Below are 11,874 nucleotides of genomic sequence, written 5' to 3'. Positions count from 1 at the left end.
TTGATACATTCCTTGGGGAACACGAGGGCGAGGTGAAATTGCGGTACTACACGATCATGAGTTTTAGCATACCGTACGCTGTCGCTTTTGCGTATACGTAAGGGATAGCGTCTTGGTTTTGCGCAATGCGCAAAGCCGTATGTTGCGCGTGCGAACCACCAACGCTGTACCTTACGTGCGCAAAGGCGACAGGGTACGTTATACTGAAACTCACTATTGAGTGTGCAGCAAAATACGCAGAAATCCACCCCTCTCATTACAGGGCTTTCTAAACGGCAACCTAGAGAGACCTCACGTAATTATTAAGCTAAAGGTGCAGTCATGTCTACTGTTCAATGAAATAATGTCTAAAAATTGCTGTGTAGTTCTGCATTTTCGAATTTTCGTTTTCGTTTCAAACGTATTCTGCAAGGTATACTATTAAAGTTGTGCAATGAACTCTCAGAGGCATAATTTCGTTGATGCCAGTGAGCCACCAGGCAAAGGAAACGCCAGCTCAGTATCCACGGCAATTGTAATCTAAATTTATTATCACCTGTACCGTTTGTGAATACTTTATGCAAACTCAGTGACCAACGTAGCTGTGACCTACCTCTCCACGTGTTTTAACTCTACATATCTACCCCCACCCCCCAACCATAACAATACCATAACCGTTCGACCACAACATAACAATTGGGGAAACCGACAACTACTGAGATTACGTGCGTGCGGAAATAGAATTTCGCAAAAGTCAGGGACTCGTTACTGTAACTAAGTTCCTTTTTTTTTTTTTGGTAACTTGTAACTTAACTCTGTACTTTTGCGCCGTGGTAACTTTCAGAGGAACCCGTTCCTTTTTCAGGTAACTTTGCCAAAGTAACTTAAGTTCCAAGTTACTTTTAACTCGCTTTTCACTCACATTCACATATTTTCTTGCTTTCTCTCCGGTTCCTTCGTGGCATTTTTTTACCATAAAACGTGATATTCAATCAATGACTGTATTTTATTCAGGAAGTAAGAACCGCTGCCATTGAAATGAAGCTGAACCATTGTGCGCCCACAAGGAGTAAGATGCAAAGCGTTCGAGTAGACCTCTACCAGAGAAACGTCATCATGACATTGGTAGACAGACTGAACCGAAACAAATCAAAAGGAGAGGGCTGGGTTTCACGAACGGGCACTTGTTCGCTGCCTCCCATTGAAAGAAAAGCGGGACTTTCGTGTGCGACCTTGTTCACCTCTAGCTTCGAGCGTAGTTCAATTCTGCCAAATTTGTGGCGCTGTCGAACACTATGACGTCATTTGTTTACAAGCAGGGAGAGGTCTATTGTTTGACATAAACGAAAACGATCTAAGCGTGTTGCACTCCTCCGCAGGCAACTCAGGGTCTAACTCAACTGCTCACGCGCGCTGCACTTTCGTAATGCTATTTTGTCTCCCAACTCCCAAGTAACTCGGAAGTAACTCTTCTTTTTTTTTAAGTAACTCAGTAACTGCGAGTTACATTTCAGGCTGAAGAACTTCGTTATTAACTTAGTTACATTTTTCACACGGTAACTTAACTTGTAACGAGTCCTTTTTGACGGGTAACTTCTCAATCTATGGATTTTAGCATGTTTCCAAGTCAGCACACGTTGCGACGATCTTCAGCACTAGCCGAATTATGCGCATTCACAGATCCTTGACCCTTTGACAGCGCTTTGTCCAAAAATTTGTCCAGGAAGTTCATGGTTCAGAAACCGTGTCATAACAACAATCAGCAACTTTAGCTATTCCTATATTTCTAAGGCCAAGTAGAGCAGAAATAGCCGCAACGCAGTCAAATCGTGTAGTCAAAGCAAGCGAGGATATGCACTCTTACTACCCAACATTCAGGTTCAGGTTCAGGCTTGCTTCATCCCTTTTGTAGCAGGGCAGGTATAGGGTTGCCACCTTTCGGAGTGCAAAATACTGGCTGAGGGAGAGGAGGTGGAATAGAGGGAAAGGAGTAAATGTTCACGGGAAAGGGAAAGTGGGTGAGGGGTGGAGAGTATACAGAAAGAGAAAAAGAAAGAACGAGCGTACTCGCTCAAGACAGCAATGATAATAATAATGAATAACTAAGAAAATGACTGGTGACTACGGAGTTGGGTCTGTGCTCCAGATTTATTCAAGCTGTAGTGGAAAGTTGAAAGGAAAACCCCGTAAAAACCCCTATGAAATGTGTTGAGCCACAAATACCGGCAAACGGCTGCCGGTATCACCTTCCTACCGGCAATCGGCAGAGCGAGCAAATAACCGGCCCTGCCGGTATAATACCGGCCTGGTGGCAACCCTAGGCAGGTATCCTAATATACAGGGTGTCCCAGCTAAGTGTATACAGATTTTTTTTTAAAATATATAACACTTTTTCCGAGATGAAACCAATTGCAATATAGCATATGCTGAAGGGCACTCCCTAGGGGGACATTAGCAAAGTCCAAAAGGCAATGTCTTAATTAACTTTCATTAATTAACTCGTTAATTATAAAAGCTACAAAGTTGTTCCAATGAGAACATATGTTCCTTTCGGTCACCTGATATCGTAGCCGTTTCCAGAACAAAAATCCGTTCGATAGATCGCCCGCAAAAAATTCGTGAAGGAACGCCATTTTTTTCTTTATTTTGTTCATTGCGCTTCTTAGAAGACGCGTCTTTCCTTCATCCCCAATGTGAGAGAGAGAAAGAGCACACTATCGCCTCTCGCGTCGTCGAAAAAGATTAAAAGGAAACAGAACATGCAACCCAAGATAAGGCCAGTTCCGATAGAGTCACCCCGATACATTTGTTTTTGTTTTCTTTCCGCAAGTTAAAGCTCATCTTCGACGCATGAGGCGGCACTGTGCTCCTTCCCCCTGTCACATTGGGGATGAAGGAAAGACGCGTCTTCTAAGAAGCGCAATGAACAAAATAAAGAAAAAAATGGCGTTCCTTCACGAATTTTTTGCGGGCGATCTATCGAATGAATTTTTGTTCTGGAAACGGCTACGATATCAGATGACCGAAAGGAACAGATGTTCTCATTGGAACAACTTTGTAGCTTTTATAATTAACGAGTTAAATGAAAGTTAATTAAGACATTGCCTTTGGACTTTGCTAATGTCCCCCTAGGGAGTGCCCTTCAGCATATGCTATATTGCAATTGGTTTCATCTCGGAAAAAGTGTTATATATATTTTTAAAAAATCTGTATACACTTAGCTGGGACACCCTGTATAGGGCACCACAAGCGAGAGACTAGACAAAACAATGTCTAGAAGGGAGGGTTGAACGACGGGGTCGTTCGGGAGCTGTCGCTGGTTTTCTGGTTTCCTTTGTTCGTTGGTTGCACTGATCTCTATGTATAAAGGCTGGATCGCGCATGGGAGAGGGGCTCGTGGGGGAGAGGCGCGCCTTCGGGCCGCCATGTTGGTGGGCCCTAATGTGCTAGCTGTGTGTGCCCATAGAAAACAATGGGAGGCAACATAGATTGTGAGTATTTATTGCGCTCCAAGCATTGGTCGTTGTTTGTCATCACACAATTTTGTAAGGTGCCAGTATACTGATGTATCCTAACAGTGTTTCACAAGTGTACTGCCGTTCGATTCTTAGTTACGTTATGTTTTGCATTCCGAAACTAGACCGCGTCACTGCAGTGCAGCGCTGGGGATTGTACTACAGCACGTTTCCCAATCAATATTTCAATAAGAAACGACTTGAGGTTAACAACAACCATGTATATAATATCCCGTACTGCGTTCTGGACAAAAATTGTTCCATAAAGGACGGTCCGGGAAAGGATATACTTGCATGGCAGAAAGGGATCGTTCTGTAGAATCACAACCGTTGTTTTAGCCGTGTATGCGTTTAGTATGATTTATATCAAGCATCGCCTTAGAAAGAGTCTTTTAGCGGTGCTTTGCCTCGCAAATATGGACACACCGAAGCAGCCCAAATAATTACTTCACGCAATTAGATCACACTCGTTAGGACAGTTAATCAGGTAGTGATGTAAGCTTAATCAAATAAGTTACTTAGAAAGTGGTAACACCCCCTTGAGACACAGGACTTATATCTTTTTGAAGTACAGCCCTTCTATGTTTGTTTGCTTCTTCCTTTATTTGTTCTGATTATTTGCAGGCGCGGTTGTGCCAAACTGAATGTCCTTCTCCAGCACTCACATGCTTTTGTTGAATATAACTGCAGCGTGAGAAAAGCTACTTGGGGACGGGGTCCTGCTATCCAGTGCTGACTTTGTCATGCTTGTTATGTGGAGCATGTTCCAAAAAATGCAGCTCCACGTATGGTCTTCAAATTACAACATGACTATTTGGAGCTTGAAACAGTTGTGATTTTGTCATTTTGGCCCTCGTGTACAGAGTCTGTGAAACGCAAACAAAAAAGTCTAACACGATATGCTTTTGTAATGAAGATCACTGATGATGAGTAAAGAGAATATACGAGTTCAAGTTTATTCAATATTTTATATCATTCATTATATTATTCAACATTTTATGTCAAGTTTATACAACGTCAAGTTTATTCAAGTTCAAGATTTATTTCTTGCACTTATGCGTTTCAGGATACAATGAACGTGCAGGGAGGTCGCAAAAGACTACATTTATTGTTTTGTGACCTTGCTACAATGGCAATATATATTTTAGGCATGACAATGGTCAGGTACGCTCTCTAAATTTGTAGCACTCAATTTTAGGTTGGAATGAGCAATGAATAGCAACTTCCCTCCTGATATTTTCTCATATATGCTGAATTTTAAATTTAATGTGATTGAATATGTGATAATATAATAATAATATATAAGAATATATGTGATAAATGAATGTGATCAACAGTAGATGTAAACAACACGAGTAGCCAGAGAAGTGCATTCTCAATAAATAATTTTCTTCTTATAGCGTATACGTATGTGCATGCCTATTAACTGAAACAGTTATCACAGTTCCCTGACAAGTTTTAATTTCTGAGAGTGTACTGTAGAGGCTGCTTAGATCTACAACAGTTAATACAAGGTATTATATAGTGGGAATGCCTTTAAAAATTCCATGTGACACATATGCCTTTGCTTTCTGGAGGTGCTGTGGTAGTCAAAGTTTGTGGGCATTACGCAGGTTCTGCACCCATTTCTTGAGTATGTCGAGGCAGCTGTGAAGTAACCTGCATTGATGATTATTATTCCAATTTTTATGGTGCATCGACAACAAAGGAAATAATACATCAGAACATTGGTTTGGGTGCAACCAGTTAAAAATGAATATGTTGTTTAATAAATGCGCTGGACAAATGTTAAAACATCAGTTTAAAACATGGTTTACAATCCCTGTATCTTCTAGAAATTAAAAAGATGAAAAACTATTCTAAAAAGAATATGGGGAACTCTTCTAAAAAGAATTATAATCTCTAATTATTATATTGCTGGGTGAAGGAGCCTAAAGTGTAAGGTGTGTTTCTGATGTGAACATGTAAGAAAATATGCAAAACTGAGAGAGGCTAACCACAGTGCGTGCACTGAGGTTGTTCCTTCCTGTAAAGTAGAAACCAGTGGATGAGGAACGTGATACTTACCTGTACACCCAGCCGTATCACACTACACAGATTATTCACTGGGTAGCCCTCATGACGAAACCTGTATTGAGAGACCACTTTTGCCTTAAAAACTGCTTCAAATAGCACGACACGCTACAAATTATTACTATCGTAACAAGCTGACGATACAGCTCAGACAAAGGCGTTATTCAAGTCGCGCCACACCACCGTTACGTAGGATTCTTTGTCACAAATAAAAAAAAAGGAACAAAACAATACCAATACATGAAAAAAGGTGACAATCGTGGTCTCATTATGACGTAATACCGAACTTGTGCGCGAAGGTAATTCAAAGAAATGAATGTGGCACTCGCTTCCGCAGAGAACACCGTGTACCATGCTAGCAATGCATGCAAAAAAGCGCTCGAGTGCTCGCACATATATTGATGACAACACTACCTGTGTAGTGTAACGTGTTCTTTCAAGTATATTATGCACTCAAACTGTATTTGCCGCCGGGTAAAATGCAAGTGTGCTCGATTGAACGTCGGAAGAGCGATCAAGCAACCTGCATCCAGTGCTCGTTTTGGGCAAAAAAACACTTCATAATGGTCAACTAAATATACAGAATGAATGCCTATTTATTCCTCGATAAAGAGTGACTCACCTGTATAAATTTAGGCCCTGTAACCTTGCCAGTACGGTTGGTACGACCGTAATTGCAAGAAGTTGCCATGATCGCTGCGGCGACTGTTGTGGGTACAGTAAGATGGCGGCCGGTTTCTTCACGCTCGCGCTCCCTATCCGCGATCCAGCCTTTTACAATCGAGATCAGTCACCAAGCAAAGTCAACGGAGAAGAGGCCAGCGCCACCACATGAACCGGAAGCCAAATATGAACCACAGAAAGGTAGGGACACAAATGAAAAGAAACATTGAAAATTGAAAGGGCATTGAAATTGAAATGCAGGAAACTTATTGGCATGTCCGCACAGTTCGCTGTTTGCTGGACCCTCGTTACAAAGAGGCCCGCCAGGGGTGCCCCTACTATCCATCCATCCATCGTGTTGCATAATGGACCATTTCTGACAACGCGTATGCGCATGCCCAGCCCTTGAGTCCGCCATTTTTGAGCGGAAAACATCGCCATGAACACACCTGCGGGCGACTGTCATGTTCATTGTGGGGAGATAATCGGTTTCAAGGTTACGCGGACGTTTGAGGTCTGGTAATGAGTACAATACGCTTTCACTCTTTCCGCATTCTTCTTCCAATCTTCTCTTGCTCCTTTCCCACGCAACGTACGTGCCAGTTCGTAAAGCGTCACCATTATTGGGGGGAAAGACACGACGTTCGACATTCTGCCGCCAGGGGCAACGCGAATATGGAAAAGGTCGTGATGTTGCTGCCAGTGGTTCAGCCCGCGTTTGGCGGCGGTAATTTAGGTTGTGGCATGTTTAGGTGTGGGGTTTCGCGTTCTTCAATCTGTTGAATGTTTGCGCACTCGACCGTGATATACATTTATGCACATTGCTCCGGGAAAGTACGTAGTTGTAGTGCCATAGCACGTGGTTCATTTGGCTGTGAAAACTTGTGTTTTTGACGTACAGACAGAAATGGAGGATTCATTGTGCATGTTTTCTTTTCTTTCTTTTTTTTTTTGTGCTATAAGTGCTAGTTGAGGCGGCTCCTTCTAAATATCTCTTCTCTGGAATTTTTCTTCTCGTTCCAGAAATCTGAGCACGATCAAAGTGTTGTGGCTAGGTTGTGAATGCTGCAAAAGGAAATCTAAGTTCTTGCTAGGGCTACTTCAGTGGCCCCTGACCAACAGTACCATGATCAAAACACGTCTGAGATCTAGGAAAGCCCAGGACACACCATCTGCTGTAGAAAAGTCTACTACAACAGCCAAGAAAAACCTAAAAAGAGCGCCAGTTCCACAAGAAGCTGGAAGCGAAAAGCACGAACAGGATAAGCACGTAACAGGAAAGGTTTCAAGGAAGAAAAGATCTGCCCCCGTTAAAGTAGCCTATTGTGATGGACCTAAGCCACTGTCAAACGATCAGACGTCCAGTTATTTCTCATGGAAGCCCGACTACTGGGAAGAGGCTTTAGACAACATACGAAAAATGAGGCAAGACAAAGATGCTCCTGTTGACACAATGGGCTGTGAGAAGTGCCACGACGAAACTGCACCAGACAAGGTGTGTCCCTTTTATGAAGTATCCGATGGTGTGTAGTATTTCCATTTCTGCGTTCACCACTTTAATTAGCATACTTACATACTCGTTACATACTCAGTGGCATCGGAGGTCTGTCGCCACAGGGGTGGTGTGCTCAGGTTTGAAGGATTTGTTCATCCGGAGATTTCTGGATACAGAAGCAAGTGGAATAGCATGGCACATGCTACACACACTTCAGAATGACACCAATTTGTTGGACAAAGTAGTAATAGCCTGGGCAATGAAACGTAGATGGACCAACACAGCACTCCAGCCTCGCAAACCCCAGTTGCATACTTTGATCAAAAGGTTGGCATCAGCAGTGGGATTCAAAAAGCACACCCTCCGATTTCATCAACTGGCATTCTTTAAAGGAGCAGTCACGTGACAATTAACATGGCCCAAAAACCTGTCAGTGTGCGAATAACAAATATAAGGTCTCTTCGATTTTGCTACGCTCTCTACACCAGTTCAGGCAGTGTAGCGCTCTCGTATTCGTTTTGTAACGGTGTAGCGCTGGATAGGAAGCGCAACATGAGTAATCCAGTGTCATCCAATGTTGAGCAGACGATGTGGAGAACGGCCTCACCACGGTTTTAAGCCCCGACGGGTTTGTTTTGCGGAAGGATAATGGTACCTACTCACCACACTTTTGTAACAACTTGGAATACGATTGGCGTCTTCCCTTACGAAGGCACACGCAAGGAAACATATATATATGTCGTCAAAGTTATCTTCGCTGTCAGAATCCAGCAGTTCCAGTATTGCTTGCAGATACAACTCCATTATGCCACATATTTGTTGTAATTCAGTAACGTAACTTGTAGTAGTAAATCAAGTAATGCGCACCACAGACGAAGAACAGAAACAGCAAAAGGGAGAGGGTGCAGACTAACTGGTGCGTGATGATTAATAAGGAACAGCACCCAAGGGAGGCGGGAACTTTGAGAACTTCTTCGTGTTTGTCTGCTTGTCTCTTGGGTTCCGTTCTTTACTAACGAACAGCACCGTATAAACACACACATTTCTCTTGGTACCTAAAAAGACGTTACTTGAAGTAAACATAATTCGCACAAAAGAAACTGCAGGTTCTGTGAAAATCTGCCTTGTAAGTCGACACCCTGCCCAACTTGGATGCATTAAATAGGGGATGAGGCACGTGTGGGGTGTGTCCTTCTCTCCTCCAGTCCTTATCTTCTAATACCATTGCTGTGAGGCCTTCACAATCTTTCAAGTCAGATAGGGTTTATTAGGCATTGTGTTAGTGAGACACAATGGGGTTTCCACAACAGATAGGTACAAGGGCTGTAGAGGAATTAGGTTCTGATTCGCTACTAAACAAAGATGTTTTCAAAATGTCTTATTTTCACTTGGTCCCATATATCACTTTCAATTGCATTTCTACACAATTAGTACCGCTGTTGAGGCATCTGTCACAGCTCTGCCTTGCATTGTAGAATGATGCCATCTGTTACAGAATTGAACTATGGGTGATGAAGGCAAAAACGTATAAATACACAGTCCACTCGGTCAGTAGTGAAGAACACGAGGTATGAAGAACTCCAGATTATTAAACTTTAATCCATCATATCACAGCTCCCTTCACGTAGTGTTCATCCTCTTTGTCACCTTTGAGAAAACACTACCCACGATGAAACGATCTTGTCGTTTGTTCTCACAGACTATCTGAGAACTGTCGCTTCGACCACGCGCAGGAAATACAACAGGTGGCGGGCTACTCTGTTGCCTTCAACATTTTAAATGTGAAGAAGGACACGTCAACACTGTTATTCTCACGTATCTCAGACTGGCATATGTGACCCGTCAGTGGACAAACGAACTTGCCGAACTTACTTTTTCTGGATGCCCCTCATACTTTTCGCATGATCAAAAGATGCGGGACATTACTAATTAAAATCTGTTGGTTGCAGGTGATGAGGTACCAAATGCTAGTGTCGCTGATGCTGTCAAGCCAAACAAAGGATGAGGTGACGCATGCAGCTGTGAAACGGCTTTGCGGGCTCGGCCTCACTCCAGAATACATTGCAGCTGCGGACTTGAACAAATTGGAAGGTGTCATCTACCCTGTTAGCTTCTATAAAGTAGGTGGCTGGACGAGGTACTTCACTGAGCACTTTTCAAGGACACACACTTACCCCATTTATCATGGGGCCCTTGTATTGTTAGGAGTTTAGCTAGACCTTTGTGTTGTAGAGGTTCATGTTCTATCCAAATGGGGGAGCACCAGCTCCCGTGGCATAGTGGTTAGGACGACCGCGTTTCGACGCAGGGACTGGGAGGTGACGTGGGCTCGAATCCCGGCACAGGCTGTGCTGTCTGAGGTTTTCCGCCGGGTTTTCGGCAGACTTTCCTGACGAATGTCTGCACAGTTCCCCACGAAGGCGGCCCAGGACGCATGCTAACCCCCCCCCCCCAATCCTCCACTCCTTCCAGCTGTCCTCTCTGTATCTGTCCACGTGTGTACGCCACTCATGGCCACAGTTTCTTCTCAGTGTTGACACGAAATTTGAAAGAAAAAAAAATAGCGGGGAGTGTAAAAATAGGGTTTTATGCGAGCAGCCGTAAAATGGCGTAAAGTCTGGTGATATCATGTGAAAGGGCCTGCTTTCGGGGTAGAGGAGGGAAACAATGGAAAAGACACATGAGATGATGAGAGGCAGTGCTGAGTGGGAAGTATCTCATGTTTACCTGCGCCTGCAAGATTGGCGGAACTTCAAAGTGAGAGTGATGCAAATTGAGGAGTAAAAAAATGGGTTCTACCAGGTTGAACCTTAAAGTGCAAAAATTTCTCCTCGCGGGATGAAAGATGCCGTTACCTTGATGCCAGCACAAAAGGAACTGGATTCATCCGTTGCGTCGTTCGTGATTTATGCGTAAAAGCCCACTTTCGGGAGGCGTCGTACATATTCTGCGAATACAAGTCGGATATCCGGAAACCCGAATATTGGGTATTCGATTTGCGAATGAAATACTTAGAGTGATTGATATTTGATTCGAATTCGAGAACTCTAATATCCGCACACCCTAAAAATAAGGGATTCCGTGAAATTCTGTGCCAAACGAAGAATTCCGCGATATTTTGCGGAAAACCCGGGGCCTTAACTATAGTATGAAACTATAGTTCGCAGGAGTTAGCACTCTTTTGCAATACGAATTGGCAGTGAGAAATGGATGGAGCAGTCCGTTGTATTAAACAGTTTTCCGTGCTGTGCTATGGCCATTAATGGTCACGTTTGTGAATGGATCACTGTTGCGTAGTCCCCGTGTTTTCTCTGTTGTTATACCCGTAGGTTACTCCACACGCCCTGTTGATTTACAAATGTTTTTGTGAAATGTTGAAGCCCCGGCCATAAACTGTTTTACATCCCACATAAAATGATGGCTGAGCCTTAGGAGGTCTTTGAAAGAAAAGACCCTTCAAAATGCGAACTATGCATAGAGCGTGCTCTCATTGGTCTCCGCAAATGATATCTCCAGTCATCACGAGGGATTGTTTGAAAAGACCAGTCCGAGGCCTCTTCGAGCTCCTTAAGGAGGAGAGGGAAGGCGTGCGTTGCAGTTTCTTTTGCAATCACGAACGACGCAACAGATTAATCCCGTTCCTGGTATGTTTGTGTCAGGGTAACTGCATCCAATTAGTAAATCGTGATCTTCAAGCACTTTGCGTTGGAGCACAAGCCACAATTTCTTGCGATGGCAACAGGGTTGTGGTGTACCCCACAGTCATGATCATCACATTTGCGGTTATCCTGATGCAGAACAAAGCCAAACACCTGAAAAAGACCGCTGAGGTACTGCTGGAGAAGTACGAGGGTGACATTCCAAGTACGGTGGACGAGCTCTGCCGTTTGCCAGGAGTGGGACCAAAGATGGCCTACTTGGCCATGTCATGCGCGTGGAAGAAGACCGTAGGCATCGGTGTGGACACACACGTGCACCGCATCGCAAACCGTCTGCAATGGATGCCTGCCCCCACCAAAAACCCGGAGCAGACGCGGAAGGCTCTCGAAGAATGGTTACCAAGGTATGCGTCTGAGCATTTTATTATGCAGCCAGAGCTACGCTTACAGTCATGACGGCCGCCTTTTTGGCCACTGCTTAGAGCTAAGG

General features: G+C 43.8%; 1 protein-coding gene and 1 long non-coding RNA gene across 6 annotated transcripts in view; one reads left to right on the top strand and one right to left on the bottom strand.

The window, feature by feature from the left end:
* The window catches only part of LOC135400702 (endonuclease III-like protein 1), a 29,107-nt gene that overhangs the window by 11,242 nt on the left and 5,991 nt on the right, over positions 1–11,874 (top strand). The window contains exons 1-4 of one of the 5 annotated variants that reach the window (XM_064632558.1): positions 6,332–6,431; positions 7,254–7,725; positions 9,675–9,845; positions 11,523–11,788. In XM_064632558.1, coding sequence (XP_064488628.1) covers positions 7,357–7,725; positions 9,675–9,845; positions 11,523–11,788 — 806 coding nt within the window. In that variant the 5' untranslated portion in view covers positions 6,332–6,431; positions 7,254–7,356. Of the gene's footprint in view, positions 1–6,331; positions 6,432–6,621; positions 6,745–6,879; positions 7,065–7,253; positions 7,726–9,674; positions 9,846–11,522; positions 11,789–11,874 lie in introns of those variants that run through there. The other 4 variants (XM_064632557.1, XM_064632556.1, XM_064632560.1 and 1 more) reach the window with 4 other exon arrangements.
* Positions 4,421–6,383, bottom strand: LOC135400704 (uncharacterized). The gene is made up of 2 exons (XR_010424634.1): positions 6,190–6,383; positions 4,421–5,622 (listed from the first exon to the last, which is right to left on the bottom strand). It is a non-coding gene; the product is annotated as an uncharacterized LOC135400704 (long non-coding RNA).

This window comes from Ornithodoros turicata, chromosome 7 (assembly GCF_037126465.1).
Source record: "Ornithodoros turicata isolate Travis chromosome 7, ASM3712646v1, whole genome shotgun sequence".
Taxonomy (NCBI): domain Eukaryota; kingdom Metazoa; phylum Arthropoda; class Arachnida; order Ixodida; family Argasidae; genus Ornithodoros; species Ornithodoros turicata.
The sequence above is the reverse complement of the archived record's forward strand: the minus strand, read 5'-3'. Positions and strand labels throughout refer to the sequence as shown.